The sequence below is a fragment of the Rissa tridactyla genome, chromosome 1 (assembly GCF_028500815.1).
Source record: "Rissa tridactyla isolate bRisTri1 chromosome 1, bRisTri1.patW.cur.20221130, whole genome shotgun sequence".
NCBI classification, from domain to species: Eukaryota; Metazoa; Chordata; class Aves; order Charadriiformes; family Laridae; genus Rissa; species Rissa tridactyla.
The window spans coordinates 39,314,917-39,332,544 of NC_071466.1; the positions used below are offsets into that span (position 1 = coordinate 39,314,917).

The 17,628-nt window shown below is 35.9% G+C and overlaps 1 protein-coding gene across 6 annotated transcripts in view; it reads left to right on the plus strand.

The window, feature by feature from the left end:
• PCDH17 (protocadherin 17) overlaps positions 1 to 17,628 on the plus strand; it is a 141,888-nt gene that overhangs the window by 68,166 nt on the left and 56,094 nt on the right. For 3 of the 6 annotated variants that reach the window (XM_054187691.1, XM_054187690.1, XM_054187692.1), the window contains exon 5: positions 13,183 to 13,257. The exons of 2 other annotated variants lie outside the window; for them this stretch is intronic. In XM_054187691.1, the coding sequence (XP_054043666.1) occupies positions 13,183 to 13,257 (75 nt within the window). Of the gene's footprint in view, positions 1 to 13,165; positions 13,258 to 17,628 lie in introns of all 6 variants that reach the window. One more of the 6 variants, XM_054187697.1, reaches the window with a different exon arrangement.

A 17,628-nucleotide genomic window follows, 5' to 3' on the forward strand; every position in this document is an offset into this window, starting at 1 on the left:
AAAACAATCTTCAAGTAAAAATGTGTTGAAGTCCATTCTGGTTTAGAGCTTACTGGATAAAAAACTTCTTTTGTGTTACACAACTTTTTTTTTTTTTTCCAACTTTGCTTAAAACCAGTGTAAAGGAAAACAAACAAACAAACGAACAAAGCTGCACCTAGTACAGATGAGTGTAATCACAACTGTTGAAATAAGCTGAAAGTTGAGCTTGAAGGGATTTGTGACTTAGTGAGGCAAAGAAACTGTTTTAGAAGGTGGACTGGGAGTTTTTTATAATCATTGATGGTATTTTTATTTTATTTTGGTTTTAATAGGATTTTGCCTTTAAGCATAGCAGGTATATACCAAACATTCCCTCTTACTGCATGATTTCCAAGATATATTATGTGCATACTTGTAAATTTTTTGTTTGTGCTTTGAATTCTTCAGAATGACCTATTGATAAATGTTCCATTTGAAAAGATTATCTTTTTCTTTTCTATTAATGCTTAAGCTTGTTAGGTTTAAAGTTTGTTGACCTGACTAAAAGTTTCTATTCATAAACTTCCCTTCCTTGTGTGAACTGTGTTCAGTTCTGGGCCCCTCTGTACAAGAGGGACATTGAAGTGCTGGAGCATATTCCAGAGGAGAGCTACCAGGCTGGTGAGGGGTCTGGAGACCAGGTCATATGAGGAGAGGCTGAGGGAGCTGGGCATGTTTAGCTTGGAGAAGAGGAGGCTGAGGGAAGACCTCATTGCCCTCTACAACTACCTGAAAGGAGGTTGGAGAGAGGTGGGTGTTGGCCTCTTCTCCCAGGTGAATAATGACAGGACCAGAGGAAATGGTCTGAAGTTGCGGCAGGGGAGGTTTAGATTAGATATTAGGAAGACTTACTTTCCTGAAAGAGTGGTCAGGCACTGGAACAGCCTGCCCAGGGAGGTGGTTGAGTCACCATCCCTAGAGGTGTTTAAGAAACGCCTAGATGTGGCACTTCAGGGCATGCTCTGAAGGGCAGAGATTGTAGGTTGTTGGTTTTTTGTTTGTTTGGTTGGTTGGTTGGTTTTTTGTGTGTGTGTGTGTGTGTATGGTTGGACTAGATGATCTCAAAGGTCTTTTCCAACCACGAAGATTCTAAATTCTATGATCTTGGATGCTACCTAAAACTGTATCCAAATAAGTGATATTTATTGTGGTCCAGAGGTTTATAATATAGTGCATGCTGGACAATGGTTAAGTCTAAACTTGAAATTCTGATTTATAGAAACAGTTCTCAGCAGAAGTATTTCCTCATCTTTTGGCTTCCCCTCCCCTTTTAATCTTTATATTTTGATATGACAGAAATATGCTGGCCTCATAGTTAATTTTGTCCTGTAATCTCTTGAAACTTCTCCTTGCTTGTCCTTTGCTCCAAGTGTGAGAGTACAGAAGCTGATCTGCTTCGTTTTTAAAGTAGCACTAGGAGATCTTTTTCCTTATGGAAGGGGTAGGAATACAAGCAAGTTAAGTTAAATCAGTTCTTTCTTGACTGCTGTAGGATGATATGGTTTTCATTAATCATGTATGTGGTGTTGTGTGATGTAACACAGCTGGGCACAACAAGCTGGAGCGTGTCTTCTAAGAAATTTCAAAACAGCTTTCTTGAAAACTGCTGTGAAAGAAATAGCACATTTTTGTAGCAAGACTGATTAATCAAAATAGGACTTTCTTAACACAGAAACAAAGAGAATCCAATTAGATGTCAGTTCTGCAGCTCTGCCCATAATCACTGCCAAAATTCTCTACAAATTTTCTCGTTATAGAAGACTGTATTTAGGGCAGAGAAACAAGTATTTTCCTGTATTTCTGCCTAAAGATGGTAGCCTTCATCTACATTTAGATATTTGGAGTGCAATTTTGGTCCATATTCATACACCTAATTAACAATGGGATTTAGACCGACTGCAAATATATACTTTAGCACGCACATGGGGTTGACTTTCTTAAGTAGGTCTCCATGTACTATAGTGGGAAGTTAGACATCTATCTGACATATGGACACCTTCCTTGGAGGCACAAAGGTGTTGGAAACTGGGGCTATGTCCCACTTACCTTCCTGAGCTAGGTGTAAATGTATTTACCTGTCTGTGCGAATAGCACAAAGCAGTATTGCATGCTAAGTGGAAGTGTCTGAGTTAGTTCAGTCTCACAATCAACCCAGCCACATTAGTGAATCTTTTTAATGGATCTACTCTGCTTCTCAAGAAGTCATTTAAACATATTTTACATCAATTTGGCCAGAAAGTGATATTTGAAAAACCTAGCCTATAAGTAGTTTATGGTAACATTCATGATCTCCTAGTGCCTTCCAGATTTTGAAGGAAAAAAATTCATATGTAGGGAGATTAGTCTTTCAACAACAGTTATGAAAAAAAAAGAACTTGACTTTTAGATAAATTTTCAGGTTCTGTTTTTTTTTTAAATAACTTCATGAAATTGCAATCTGTGTTTGCCTGTTTCCCTGATTATCCGTAACTTCTGAACCAGTATCTGTCCAGGGACACAGGCCTCAAAAATAAGTTTCCACAAATTTTGTGGATATGGAGAGCTGTGATAGAGTATATAAATGCCCAATATAAGTGAAAAACTGATGTCACAGATAGACATTGAAGACTTTCGACTGAAGAAAGTCATTAACAGTGCCTCAGTTACTGAGAAAGCTTCAAGCAGTCTGTGCTTTCCAAGACACTTTAGTCAATAATACAAAAATTTGCAAAAAACAAGCTTTAATTAGTTCCATTGCTCATGGAACTGTGTTATTTTTAGCATATAGTCTTTGTAGACAGTGCAACAGAAACAGGTCTAGTGAACAGAATTCAGCACAGGGAGACTAACAGCCTAGTGGAGAAGCTCAAGGAGGATGAAACAGTCATGATCATGAATAGTATTGGAACAAAGATGATGGAAGGCCAGCAAATGTGCAAGAGTTTTGAAAAAGTTTAGATTTCCTTTGGTGGCAGATGGAAAGTCAAAATACGTAATTGTCAGTGAAATGACAATCCAAAAATCAGGGACAAGCCGTCTGACTTCTGAGGCTCTTGAGATGCTGGCAAAACATTTGATTTGCAAATACTGAAAGAATATACATGCACGTATACTGAAAGAATATACAATGCAGGGGGGAGTTCTCTTGTCCTTTCCCTTCTCATATTCTGTAAGCAAACAATTTCTATTTATTAGAATAAATTACAGACAATTAATAGGTTCTCAGCTTCTCCTGGTGTGCTCCCAGGTCCACTTCAATGAGCAATGGATTCTGTATGCCTCTGGGAGGTCTCTGTTAGAGAAAGGGAAAATGCAAACACCACCAGCATGTTTTTGAGAATGCTACAGATTTTGCTCTGTACATAAGAGATAAGCAAGTGGTTCCTGGTATAATTATTAATTACTCACAATTATCACCAGTTGTATTCATAGGACAGGATACACTTCTACGATAGAATAAGATCACAGTGTATGTCCTTTACAATGCTTAATGGCATCTTGTTAAATTATCCTCGATTTGTGGTTCTCTACCTGCTTTTACTCAAGTATCTCTGAAGCTGCTTGTTAAGAGAAAGCATTTAACAGACGTCCTTGTGCTCTGAGATTGATGCATTATAGATATAGAATTGTCTTCACGCTTCTTACAATCACCTCTTTTCACCTCTTCATTCAGTGAACACCTCCCGCTTGTTGTCACTGCACTTCATTGCAGCATAGGAGGTTTACAGGGTCAAAGCTAGCCTTGTATCTTTTGTTCTGCCATGCAAGTCTTGTGAGCTTTGCTCTCACTCTCATACTTTCAATTTTAACATGGCTTTTTTTGTACTTTTATAATGACTTTTACAATTGTTAATAGGGTAATTAAGGACTTCTCATACATTTCTGTGACAAATGTATGAAAGTGTGTGTACTGTAGACACAGATTTGTGTCTGTGATATAGACTCAACAATATCCTTGTGAACATTTATGTTTATGTATGTGTATGAAGGTGATCTCTGACAAAGTGTCAGTGGCATACAATAAATTGCCTTTGTCCTGTAACTTTGCCAGACTCACCTCCCCTCAATCCACTAGTCTCTTGCCAGGATCTCTTCTAAGGTTCCAAATCTACATGTACAAAAAAAATGTCAGATAATTATGTTGCAAAATTTTGGGCAAGGTTGAATTTTCACAAATGAAATTAAAGTTTGCACTAATAGCAGCCTTTCTGTCATTATTTTATACCATCGTTCAGGAAGATGGTGCATTCACATTTGATTTTAATCATGTGTGATCCCATTGAAAATGAAGGAAATTGTATATTCTTTCTGAAAGCCTATAAAAAGCAGAAGATGAAAATATATACTGTAAACAGTTGAAAAACAAATTTGATAGAATTTACCCTAATGAGAAACCAACGCACCTGAAGACATTGAAAGAGGAAGCAGAATAAATAAGATCTTTTAAAATAATTTTGTCTTTTTCCCATGTTAAACAATTGACATTTCCCATAATTTTGGTGGGTAGAAAGAGACTTTAGACAGGCAAAAGAAAACTTAAATTTGGGTGTGTTTTTGCACCCAGGCTATAACTACATTTTAAGATAATCACATGGCATGAGTTAAGGATTTTATCTATATTACAGATCTGTTCTCAGAAGGCTTTACATTCCCCATTGAAGCCTTTGATAATTCAATTAGTCTCTCAAAAAGTTGGGAGTAGCTGATAAATTCACTTTAATGTTGAATCAAGTACCCCAGCAGGTTTCTTTTAATATGATTGCTTCTCAGGGAGCTTAGCTCTAGAGGTGATACCTCCCAAATGCAACTTTCTGCAAGGAATATGTGGGCCTTTGGAGCAGATTAAAAGAACTGTCTGTACCAACAGAGCTTCTCACCATTAATAAAGTTACTTCAGATCATGACAGTGATCTCATTCACTTGGATGGCTGTCCATCTAGTTTAATTTATTTTAACTGGCAGCCTCAGATCCCTCCATGGAATAGATTCCATGAATATGATGAATGATCCCAGGAACAGAGAATGTCATAAAACAAGCTAAATTTAACCCTTCCCTTTCAACATTGTCTTTTGGGATTCCCAAATCCTATTGGCAGACAATGATTCCTGAATAATAAGTAGGAGGGGATTAGCTAGATCTGCATTGACTGTGTCTTTGGAGAATGCTAACAATAACACCAGTTCTGTTTGCCTACCTCTAGGAAATGAACAAAGAATATGTTAGACTCGAAAGATGAACAACAGGATTTAGTGTGGTAAATAGAAGCACGTCCCTGCAGAAATCAGATAGCAAAGCAGAGAGAAAAATCCTAACAAGAAAATGCTGCTTACTACTTACAAACAGTTGGCCTTAATAGGCAGATTGTCATTGACCTTCTGTACAGGATTTCAGTTTTGCTAGAAGGAAGACTTGAATTTTAGATGTATTCATCCGTGTCATCAAAGATGCATGTTGTCATCATAGTTAGAGCAGGCTAACTGTGACACTGAAAGCTTACAGAAAATGCTGTATTTTCCTCTCCAAAGGTAGAAAATAAGAAGTGATGGAAATATACATATCCCTCACTGTGTGAAATGCTTTATTTTGTATTTTTACTACACTTTGATTTCCTGTTTAAAATTAAATAGGCAATTATATTCAAGGATAACATTTGCTGATTGTTTTATACAACATATTCTTACAGTAAGCAAAATAAATGTATTACTTTAGATACGACTTTTTCAAAGAAAGATTGCAAACAAATTAATTTCTAATGAGTTAATCCTAGGAAACTTTAGGGAAGACATTTTACATAAACATTTAGATTTAATATATGATTTCTTCTCTTTTTTTTCTTCTTTCTTTTCTTTTTCTCCCTTGAAAATCAGCCTTACATAATAACTTCTTTTTATTCAGAATGGTTAACCTATTAAAGAGTTGTCCTTTATTCTCCCATGCTAGTTTTATTTTTTTTCATATTTTTTTTTATTACGATTATTTTATTTTTAATAGCCCTTAACTTTTTTCTACTGAAAAAAGCGTGTTCCAAAACTGAAAATATCTACCCCAATATATGTTGTATCCCAATATTTGTTGTGAATATTAGCCTTACTATTCTGTCCAGTATGGCTCTGAAATACTTCCTGAAGTTACACAGGTGCAATGAACTGCAGATGAAAACGTTGAAGGCAGTTTGTAACATCAAGCTGCAGTTGAATTTATTTGTATATCATGTAAACCAGTGGGCTGTAGTGGCTAAAGTTAGCTGTGGTAATATATCACGGGAACATTTGGTAATGCAGATGCACTCTACAGGATTACCATCATTGGTTTTCCACTTGATTATGTTTAAAGAAAAACTAACTGCTAAATAAACGTGTCAGATTTTCAGAGGACTGTGACTGATGTTTTATGGACAAAGTTGTTGACAGTTGTTTATCATCCCAGTCTGACTCTGAGAAACCCTGATTCAACATTGTTAAATCAAAAAGCACATGCCAAATTTAAGCTGAGAATTTATTTTAAGAAGGAATATTTGGGTTGATGTTAAAAGCCACAGACTTCATGCATGGAAGAGCTCAGTCCTACTCAACCCTTAAAATAATAATTTTGAGATCAGAATTGTTTCTGAGAATGGAATCACTGACTGGTGGGAATTCCAGGTATGCTGTTCTATGTCAATATTATTTTTTTTTTATCTTTGGAAAGGAGAGAAGTGATATACTATGATTTACTTTTGGGCATCTCAGATAACTTAAAGTCCAGCTCCAAAATCCAAGGCTAGAAATCCTGTACTCTGAGAACAGGCAGATAGGCATGAAAAATCTGCTACATAAATATGTGCTGTGATTCATGAACCTCTCTTCCTTTTATTTTCCTAGTTAAGCAAAAGCTAAATATATGCTTTGGTAATATTTACAGAAGATCTGCAGGTTTGAACTGTAGGTGAAAGGGAAAAGTGGAATTTAGCACCTTTGCAAGGTATCCAGTACTTTGCTGTTTTTAGGATTCTGCTAGATATGTGAGCTGACAGAGCCTGGGCTGCAAAAACAAGGTACGGCTGGACAGAAGAGTTGGCAAGAAGGATGTTGGCTCTCTTCAGCCACTAACTCTAAATTCCATTAGAAGCTAGGATGACGTGCTAGTCATACTTAAGGTGCCAACTTGCTCTGTACACAAAGTATAGTTGATCGGTTGATCTGGATTTCTCTTGCTAAATTTCTGGAAATAAAATTAAAAGAAAAAAAAGAATAAGCCACTTCACACTATGCCAAACATCTTGCTTGTGTAAAGGTGGCAGCACCCATACATCAGCAAAGCCACTCCCTGCTACGATTCTAACAAGAACCTAGTTGGAGACAGAGCTGCAGCTGCAGGAAGGTAGTGGATCAGCTACAATTTGCCTCAGTGAAGTGCAGCAGATCCCAATGTGTTCCCTCAGGCTTTCAAAATGCAGCACTTTGACACAAATTTACTTTGTAAAAAAAGTAGTAGCTTAGTATAAGCATGGTAGCACAGTATTAGAGGAGAAGGAAAGTTGCTTTACTTTTGCAAGAAAATAGCTCAGTGGAAAAATACCAGGAATCTTGATCTGACTAGATACCAAACGAATATTCTGTGGAAATCCCAGAAGTTATATGTGGAGGTAATCACTAAGTTATTAGTTTGCAAGGGGACAATTTTCTTACCAATGGAAGGACAATGTGCATTAGGAGCACATCTTGGAAAAAAAGGACTCATGATGCTGAGTTACACACCTAAATACCATCTACATTAAATTAGGGACTATTGGGCCCTTAGACTCAAACAAATTTTCCGAGTGCTGAAAAGCTTAAGACAACTAAAAAGACTGATGGGTACATATCTATAACACAGAGGTAGATAACTTCAGGACATCAACTCCATGCACACTTATAGGTAGGCCTGTCTGGGAAGTGTTTAAGCCTGGAGCATATCACCGACATTCTGAATGGCTTGTTGAATTAACCTTTCTCCGTTGCCTTTAGAGGCCACAAAAGAATTCTAGCCTAATTTTAATTGTCAGAAATTATATTATGTGGCTATCTCTGTTTCTTGAATGAAATTATTCTCTCTCACAGCTGCTGTTAGGCATGTGATGAAACTAATATTCAGCCTCTGGGTCTACTTCCAGTGGTTTTTTTGGTTTGGTTTTGGTTTGTTTGTTGTTGTTGGGTTTTTTTGTTGTGGTTTGGTTTTTTTTGTTTTTTTTTCTTTTCCCCCCCCCAGTCTTTTGATTGTCAAGAACTCTCCCTTAAATAGCAGATTAGATGGAAGCTCTCTCTGGTTTGTTTCCCTGTTGCATGATTATAAAGCTTAAACAGGAGGAGTGAAAAAACTATGGTCTGTCTTCTTGCTTACCAGGATTTAGTGCACATGGTAGGAAGAAAACAGGCTCTTCAGAAGATGTCAGCTGTAGGAATGCCTTTTCCCTGAATCCTAAATAAACTTAGGCAGGTATAGTTGCCTTAGGAAAGGCTATGCTTTGTAGTCTTGCTCAAAGAAATAAATCTTAGCACAAGAAGAACCTTGAGCATATTTCAGTTTTGCTATTACGAATGACGTCAGATATCAATTCACCCACATTTTTTTATCTTACTTTACAGGAAGAACTCATTTCTGTGTGTTTTCCCAATTAGAAGCTTTTTTTTTTTTTTTTTTTTTTTTACTTTGCTGGGGGTTTTTGAGATGAACATTGACACCAAGGTTAAAATAACTTCAAAAGGCCTTCAATTTAGTATTAGCTCTATGAAACTACCTCCATCTTTTACTATTCTGCATGGTCTGCCTAACCAAAGAACAAGATTTGCCATGCTCTTTGATCTTTTAAAAATATATTGAAACCTGAAATCAAGTGCTTTGCCTGAGTCTTGGCTTCACTGGCAACAGTGAGCTGAATAATGTACTAACATGTAGAGTTGCCCTTATATCATCTAAAAAACAAGAGATGACATCTCTTCAGAATTGGTCCAGCTATGCCTGGCAAAAGATTAAATGCTCTGAAGTCTGACGGGGAAATAAAAAAAAATAAAAAAATAAAAAAAAAGGAGGGGAATAAATGGAAAAAAAAAGCAATTCCAGCTAAAACAACCCCATTTGATTAAGAGGCTGTACAAAGTTCCAAATGTCATGCTAAGAAAAGAGCGTAATCTCTATTTAAAGTTATTCATAAGGCAGAGCTAAAATATTTTGCTGATAGCCATAGTGCAGAGCTCTTTGCATATCTTGCCAATAATGCAAAAATAATTCTACAGAAATCACATATATCCTTTCATTTCTTTCTTTTTGCTCTAACCATCTTAGGTTAGAGGGTTTTTACATAGTAATACTGGGGACAATTAAGTCTGTTTAACACAGAGACAGATGCCAGATGTATGCATGTAACAGTTACAGAGGAAGCATATGCATAGTATCAACTCTACAAATAGTCAGGCTCCCTAGGCACTCGACAGTTTTGAAGCTAAGGGAGGGAATGTTTTTATGTTACAACATTTTCCCTTGGTGGTAGCAAATTAGCTGCCTTGTATCCATCTTCAGCTGGAACTGCAGAGAGTCACTTGAGAGCTTACAAATAAGTTTAGAGCTCTGCTAAACTGTTTCTTAGATACCTGAGAAGTGGGATACATACCATGCCTGCGCTGTAACAGGTAGACTTGAAAAAAAACAACCAACCAACCAACCAACCAAAAAGTTCTATTTTTTTTTCCATAAAACAATTTTTTCTTACCTTAATTCCTTAAAGAATTTATTCAAGGTCAGACAGAGCCTTGCTTTCAGATATGGTGCTTCACAAACAATTTTTGTCTCCTTGGGAATTAAAGCAATTCTTTTTCTTAAAGAAAAACAAAGCAAAGCCATATTTTTATTAGGAAACACAGAGACTGTTTTTGACAAACCATGCAGGAGATATGGGGGCTCAGTTTTCTCTGCTTCCCATTATCTGTGATGTTAAGAATTCAAGCCAATAATAACAGTACAGGTCTCTTGCCTTTTCTTTCCAATAGAACAAAACGTCTGGGAGGAGGGGGACCCGTTAAAATCCAGTCATGGTGTAAAGCATACATGAAACTCTGAATCAAGTAAATATTATAGTGATAAGTTCCAGTAAATGAAAATGTCTCTAAATACCTCAAGAAAGTTGAACATGATCTAGTTGAATATGGTCTAGAGAAGGCTTTACTGCATTTTAGAGCTTGTCTGCCCCCTTTCTAGGGGTGTAGTATCTTCATCACCTTTACAGAGTAAAGACTTTTTTAAAGAAAGCCAATAGATAGACACAGACTGACATATTCTGAATCCTTCAGCAGCTTTAAAGGTAGCAGTTGCATCTTTTACTTGCTTTGCCAGAACAGTGTTTAACTTACATAATGCCTCACTGCTGGATATCCTTTGTAGGGTGTTCAGTTAAGTAAGCTGAAGGCACAACGAAGAGAAATTACCCTAACTGCCTCTTACTTGGTGGTGTTGTTTGTAAATATAATTCTATCTCCAGGACTAAAATTCATTTTTTATAAGAACACGATGAGGGCCCACGTGAGGGGTTGCTAGAGACCAGAAAAATAGCTTCTAACAGTTAGCAGGCTTAAAAAGTGAAGACATTAATGAAAACAATGAACACGTAATGACAACATCTTTGGAAATAGTTCCCAAATTACCAATTTTTCTTAAAGATATGTTTTGTCACATCACAGTACTCTGACATCAGTACAAAAGTTGAAGCCATAACAAATGCAAAGATGACAAATGAAAAGATGACTCTCAGTTGAGCAGCTCAGCTGCTGCATAAAGTAACTAGCAGGAGAGATTCTCTGTATTAGTGCTAATATCTATAATCTCCTTGATCCTTGAAATATAAGAAAGTGATCTGGAAATTAAGGTTCTTGGTGAAGGATCTGGGGAAAGGAAGATGTGAAGTCATCTTCAGTAAGTGTCTTTCAGAAATTCATTTACAGTTCATGGAGGACCTGAAAATATGGCATTGAATCTGATTACGTGTACAATTCTTTTTACCAAACAAGTTATATTTAGAGAGTCAGATTTGAAAAAGGCATCATTAATTATTCTTTCTGAATGATTTGATTGGAGTACTATCCAGGCGGAAAGCTAAGCAGGATAGCACTAAGAAACTCAAATTCCTAAGAGAATGCAGGTGCTTCATAAACTGGCATAAGGGTAATCCCTTTCTGCAAATCTCTTTGAAGGTAGTAATAAAACACAACACCAGCAACCTACTAAACAATAGTCTAGGGCCCCATCTAATCAAACAATAATGAATATGTTACTTATCGTAGCATAGGGGTGACTCTATATGAAGCTCTTAAATACTTTCTTTTTCCTAAGAAGGTATTTCTGTATCCTTATGTCCAAATGAGAGTTCCTTAAAATGCCTGGACAACTTCAGTGTTTTTCTGAGAGCAGCATCATGAATAGCATTCTTCCTCCTGTTCGGTCAGATATGTTGTACCACCCATGCAGTCCAAAGTATACGACCTGTATATGACATCAACCTTTTGAAGAAGAAAATGGTACCCAGTGGGATTTTCCATCTATCAGTACAAAACAGACATGGTCTCATTATGTCTGGTAAAGGAGATTTTGAATGTAAATCCAGGCATGCTGGCTGGAATGTGGAGGAAACTACTCTCTTTCACCAAAGTGTCCAGATTTTGAATGGTTTAGCATCCATATAGCCGTTAGTCATTTTTTGTGAGACTTTGTACAGGAAAACAGATAGCATTTGAAAAGCTTTACTGCATTGATTCTGTTTTGGACGAAATCATGCTCCTACACAGAACCTGACAGACTTCCATTCAGCAGAGTCTACCTACAGTCAGGATGTAAACAGAGCCTTCAAAAGGACATAGAAACAGATTTCTTCAGAAGCCTTTCATGTCTCTCTCCTCAATGGCACCCTCATCAGTCAACGTCTGCGAACAAGTTGTCATACCCAAATTTGAGACAAGCTTACAAAGCAAAAAGCTTGGTGCCTTTTAATTAAAGATTTGTATACTGAGATAATTGGCAACTGGTGAGGAAGGCTCAGTGGTGTAATATATACTAATCGTTGGTGGCTTGACAATGTGACAGATGGGGATAACTTCTTTAAATTATGGAGCTTTTATACTGGTATTTTCAGGAAATGTCAACAACATGATTATATTTTCACTAATGGTGTCTTTCCTTCCCATTCATTGCTTTTGTTAGTCATAATCACCTGTTACCTCTTGTCTCTAACTGTAAAATCTATTAATATTCATATAGGATGCCTCACAATGGGCCTGGTTAATGACTGGATTCCTAAACATTGCCACAGTACAATATACAGTGTTAGTATTAAATAAATATTACATATTAGATATGGAAATTATTCTTATAATTGTGACTAGCTCTCAATAAAGTTAGTAAAAAAGAATGGGAATATCATGCAAATTCTGCAAATGATTACACAAATTCAGTTAGGTTTCAGATTTACGAGTTATTGCATTTTTAGTGCCAGCATTGAAACAATCCCACTGTAAAATCTGTGGAACTGTCTTGATCAAGAGTAGGAAAATGTGTTATATTAAAAATGTTCTTTCTAACAGATCCACAAGCCTGTTCTCTTCTGTTAATTACTGCAGTTTTGTTTCTCTTCTTTTCCAGGAAACAGCTTTTGGGCTCTACAACAAAGATTTGCTGTTTAAAACTATGAATCTGTCAGATCACTAAAGTTTCCCTGTAGCTTCTTAGCTAAGTGCAGGGCTGGCATAACTAGCCCGTGTATGTTTCCTCCCTGCAGCCCTGGGCTGGGAAGGTTTTTTATGGTGGGATGAGGAAGAGGCCAAAATACATTTTCATGACTGTCATATGGACTTTTTACTGCAAATTCGAGTAGGTGCCAGCCTGACTTACGGGTGAACATTAGAAACCAAAACTGGGTGTGCGGTCTCAGCCTTTCCTCTTTCTCTTCTGATAATAAGAAATGAGACACCCTTTTTACTAGTCAGACATTTTCAGTTCACTGCCAACTATAGACTTCTGTGTTTGTACCTTTGAGAAGCATAGTGAAAAAATTCAAGGGCCGTGAGCTGTGCCTGGGCCACAGATTGAAATTGTTTTTCTGCTGTGGAAGTTTTGATATTGTTGTGAATTTTGGAAGCAGAGCCTATCCCTGTCTGTGACTCACAGGTCTGATTTGCCTCCAGAACAGCAAGGCAGAGGCCAAAGACCCATTGTTGGGATCTGTGGACCAGCCCGCTGTGAGGATGGAAAATTCTCAGGTAACAGAAATGTTTTCTTGTTCTTATGCTGTCTTTAAAGAAAAATATGTGATTGCCATTAAATCATAAGTATGAATTTAAAGCATACTTCCATAAGAAAAATGTTAAATGTTCTGTAGTGCTCCATGTAATCCTAAAATATTCCCCCAATATTTATGGTTTGGGACAAATGTGAGCTAGAATTAAATCCATAGGCACACAATTTTTTATTGCTCTCAAAGTGGTTTGTGTCTCGTCAATAGAAAAATATACATTCTCTTTATCCTGTGTGCAGAAAATAAGCAGACAAACAAACAAACAAACAAAAAACCAAACAAAAACCCAACAACAAAAATGGGGAAACTATGTAAGGATTATAGACATCAGAAGCTTGTAGTTATAATATCAGGAAAAGACCACGAGATCCAAGAGGTTTAAAAAAGTGGCAATCCATTCTCATTTTACCACCAGTCATTTTGCCAATCTGAGCTACATAATTGCTTTGCCTAACTGAAAGGAGCCTTTAAACAGACAAGCCAATATAAATACTCAGATTGGAGACAGCTCTGTTTAATAACAGCAAGCATGTGTATAGAAGTATTTGTTTACCTCTGATCATTTATGTCAAAATCAATTGTAATTAAACAGGAATCCAACCACAGTAGTAGTACTTTAGCTGATTGTTCTCGTCAGAAGTGTCATATAGCCCCAGTGTTTAGGACATGTCAAAGCAGCCCATTATTTTTCTCCTGTAATAAATACCCACTTATAGCCTTTTCAGTTCTTATAGTAAAGACAATTGCCTGTCTCAAATAAAAAAGTAAGACACCATTTCACCATAAAACCATTTCACCATAAACCGTGTAAAAAAGTAAGACAGTAATTCTGGGAGGTTTTCCGGTCATATTGCAGAAAATACTGAAGTTCTGAAAAGCAGAGTTATTTATATTCTCTATTAGACATTAGATGCCATTTATTGTTCATCTGTTTACACATATGTACAGAAAATACAGATCTTTCATATCTATTCAAGGTATTAAATGACATAAAACATATTTTACTAGTCTAAAGCAAGTACTAGTTGGGTTTTTTATGTTACGTCTTTGTGCTTAGACCATAGAAATATAAGCTACAGAAGATTTTACACCTTGTTTCATTATGGAGTGAATTCTAAATGGAAATATTTTCAATAATGAACACAAATTCACAACATCAAGAGTGAAATGAATCTATCTCCTAGGGAAGTCAATGTGAACTCCATGCATGCATTCAAAGGCAGATCTTTTTCTTTGTAATGTGAAACAAGGGTCAGAAACCATGTGCATTACTGTTCACTCTGTAATGCAATGAAGAATAGAGCATTGCAGGAGTGAAGGTAGATTGTATCAGCAGAATGAAACTGTGTGCTTCAAAAAGAAGACACACATACATTTTGGAATGGGTCCTCCAGTGTATTTTTCATTTGGAGCTGTTAGTTGATAGCCATTCTGGTCAACTGGGTCAGCAAGGAGCCATCCCTGACAATTAATGATTATTTTTTAGCTTCCAAATTTATAGAAAAGAAGAAAAAAAGTCAACTAGGAAGAGATGTTTATGCAATAGTAAAATCTAGGTGTCACCTGTTGAAAGAGGAAAAAGGAGTAAATAAGATATCTGAAAGATAGACTAGCATTTCCTAGGACAATAAAAAATTACAAAAGCTATTGACGTTTTAAAATATTCAGTGTCATTTATGTACTTACCTAGCCATATCCTTAGTTAGCCTTCATTGGTGAACATATGGTAATATAATACAAAGCTACATTTTTTTATATTTTGTGAGTAAAAGGTTCTTAGAAAATAATGCGCTTGAATGACCATGTACCAGGTTATATCTTATAAATTATAATGATCCGAACTCTGTCTGCTTTGTTTAACTTCAAATACAATTTGATAACATCATTTACAGGTTTTGGGAGGAGTATAATTTAATAGGTGTAGGTCTAGGTCTAGGTCGAGGTCTAGGTCTATGGTCCAGGTTTGTGTATAGGGGAAATCAGATTTTAAATATATGTGTATATACATATATTTACATACATATATACATATATATAAAAGCATATATGTGTATGTGCATATACATATATTTAAAGTCTGATTTTCCCTGCACACAAACCTAGACATTTTCTTTTTTACCCGTGGAGTACTTTGACACAGAGAATAGCGTTCTTCATCATATAAACATACTACATTAAATATTTCTTGAAAATGTTTGTATTCTGATGTTTTATGTACATGGATTGTTTACTTTTCATTTGCTTTTCTGCTTTGTCTCCTTATGTGTAATTTAAATAATTAGGGTCCAATTAAATTAGAAAAAAATACTGTATTTATTAACTCAGTTTGGCTACATTGAGTCACTGTTAAAAAAAAAATAAATAAATTCTTGAGTTTCTTCTTTGTTACCATTATGCAAATTTCATATAATTAGTGAGTCAAACTAAGATATCTCAGTTTTAGCCATTGAAAGGATCCAGCTATCTAAAGCATTAATTAATTAACTTTATAGTGCAATATATTTAGGGTGAAATCAGTACCATATTTAATTCCGTTCACAATATTTATGAGACAAGCATAGGAAATTAAAGATAGCATAATAAAAGTATCTTTTGCTTTAAGCTTGCTACAGAAGATAGATGTTAAATATAGCTCCTCTGGCAATACAGAATAAAATACGTAAGATACGTCTTATGTCGCACCAAAATACATACCTTGCATTGCATTTTATATGTTGCCAACATAACTTTCATCCTACACCATCTTAAATTTCTATCCAGTATACATTTCCTATCTAGGTGACTGTTGTTTCCAGATAGCTTGTTTCCTTTTCTTTCTACGGCTGATAATTTAGCAGTTCTATTTTCATGTGTGTTCTCCCCTAAGTGCATAAAGCACTTCTGACTGTTTACCCTTAAAACTCCAGAGAGTTAGGGAAACCTCTAGGCTGCTTCTGTTTATTGTACACGCTTGCACTGTTAAGGGTTTATTTTCAACAGGAGGAAGACAAGTATAGAGATAAAGACCGATGGTGCATATCACTCTACCAGCACATCTTGCTGTACAGCACAGTGTATGACCTATTTTACATATATATATATTTATATATTTATCTTTAAATTTGTTCTATTTTCTCATATATACTAATTTGGCCTTTGGTGGTGATAGTTCACTGTGTGTTTATAGTTTCTGCTGCAAGTACAAGAGCGCCTGTTGGATTTTCTTCACTGTCTGCTAGCTGTAGCCGTCAAAATTACAGGCTAATGGTGAGACGAGCAGCTTATAATGTATGATAATCAATACTCAAAATCCATTTCCTATGACGTGACATAAAAGAGAGAAGTGAAAAGACACAGATTTTCAACATTACAGCACCAAAGCTCATGCAACGCAGGTAGTTTTCACTTCAAGGTCATTCAGTATTTGTTTCTTCTTCTTTTTGGGCTTCATATTTAATTCAGTCACTGCTAGGATACCCAGGGAACAGAAATGGGAAGTTAGTCAATACTGTGAGTATGAATGCAAGTATAAAAACTGCTCCAGCAAATGCAGGAAATGAGAAGGGGAAGGAAGATATGGCACACAATATATATAACATATATATGCTATATCATATATCTCTCTTTTACTTAGAGATTACAGCAAACTTTGTATTTTTATTGGCAGTAATGAATAATGTAAATACCGTGTAAGAGTTATCCTCATACCCAGTGTATATGTAGGACATGCATAACAGCTATTAATTTAATAACTTAGAACATATAACAAAATTAGCCTAATGAGTCTGGAAAACATCAAAACACAGTTTATGGCATAGTACTGAATACCTAGTGTTGTTGACTTATTTCCAGTGGCTGAGAACTTCTGTGATCTTTACCTTTCATATAAAGTTTGCTCATTTCAATCTTAGTTCAGGGAACAATTTTATTATTTTTTTTAAAAACAAGTATGATTCAGTCAAGTTTTAGAACAAGAGACAGTGCTGAGACATATTTTCCCAGTTGTATATTTCATACGCATATATATATATGTTGTCAATGTAGATAGCAGAGAATTGTATATAAATGTAAGAAAATTTATTTAATGCATTTTAAAATAATATGACACAGAACTACTACCTGAAAGGCAGGTAGTAGTTTTCCTTCTACAGATGGTCTTTTTGTGGTTTACTGAAGTATTTTGTAATGCACTGAAATCTTCCCAATTGTGTTTACCGATGGTCTCCCAGCACACTACGAGCTCTTGACACATTAAATATAGTTAGAAAGTTTTACAGGAAGTGCTACTTTTTTTTTTTTTTTTTTTCTGTGAGAAAGAAAGGAGCAGAGAAGACTCCTGCTTTGATGGAATAATTGA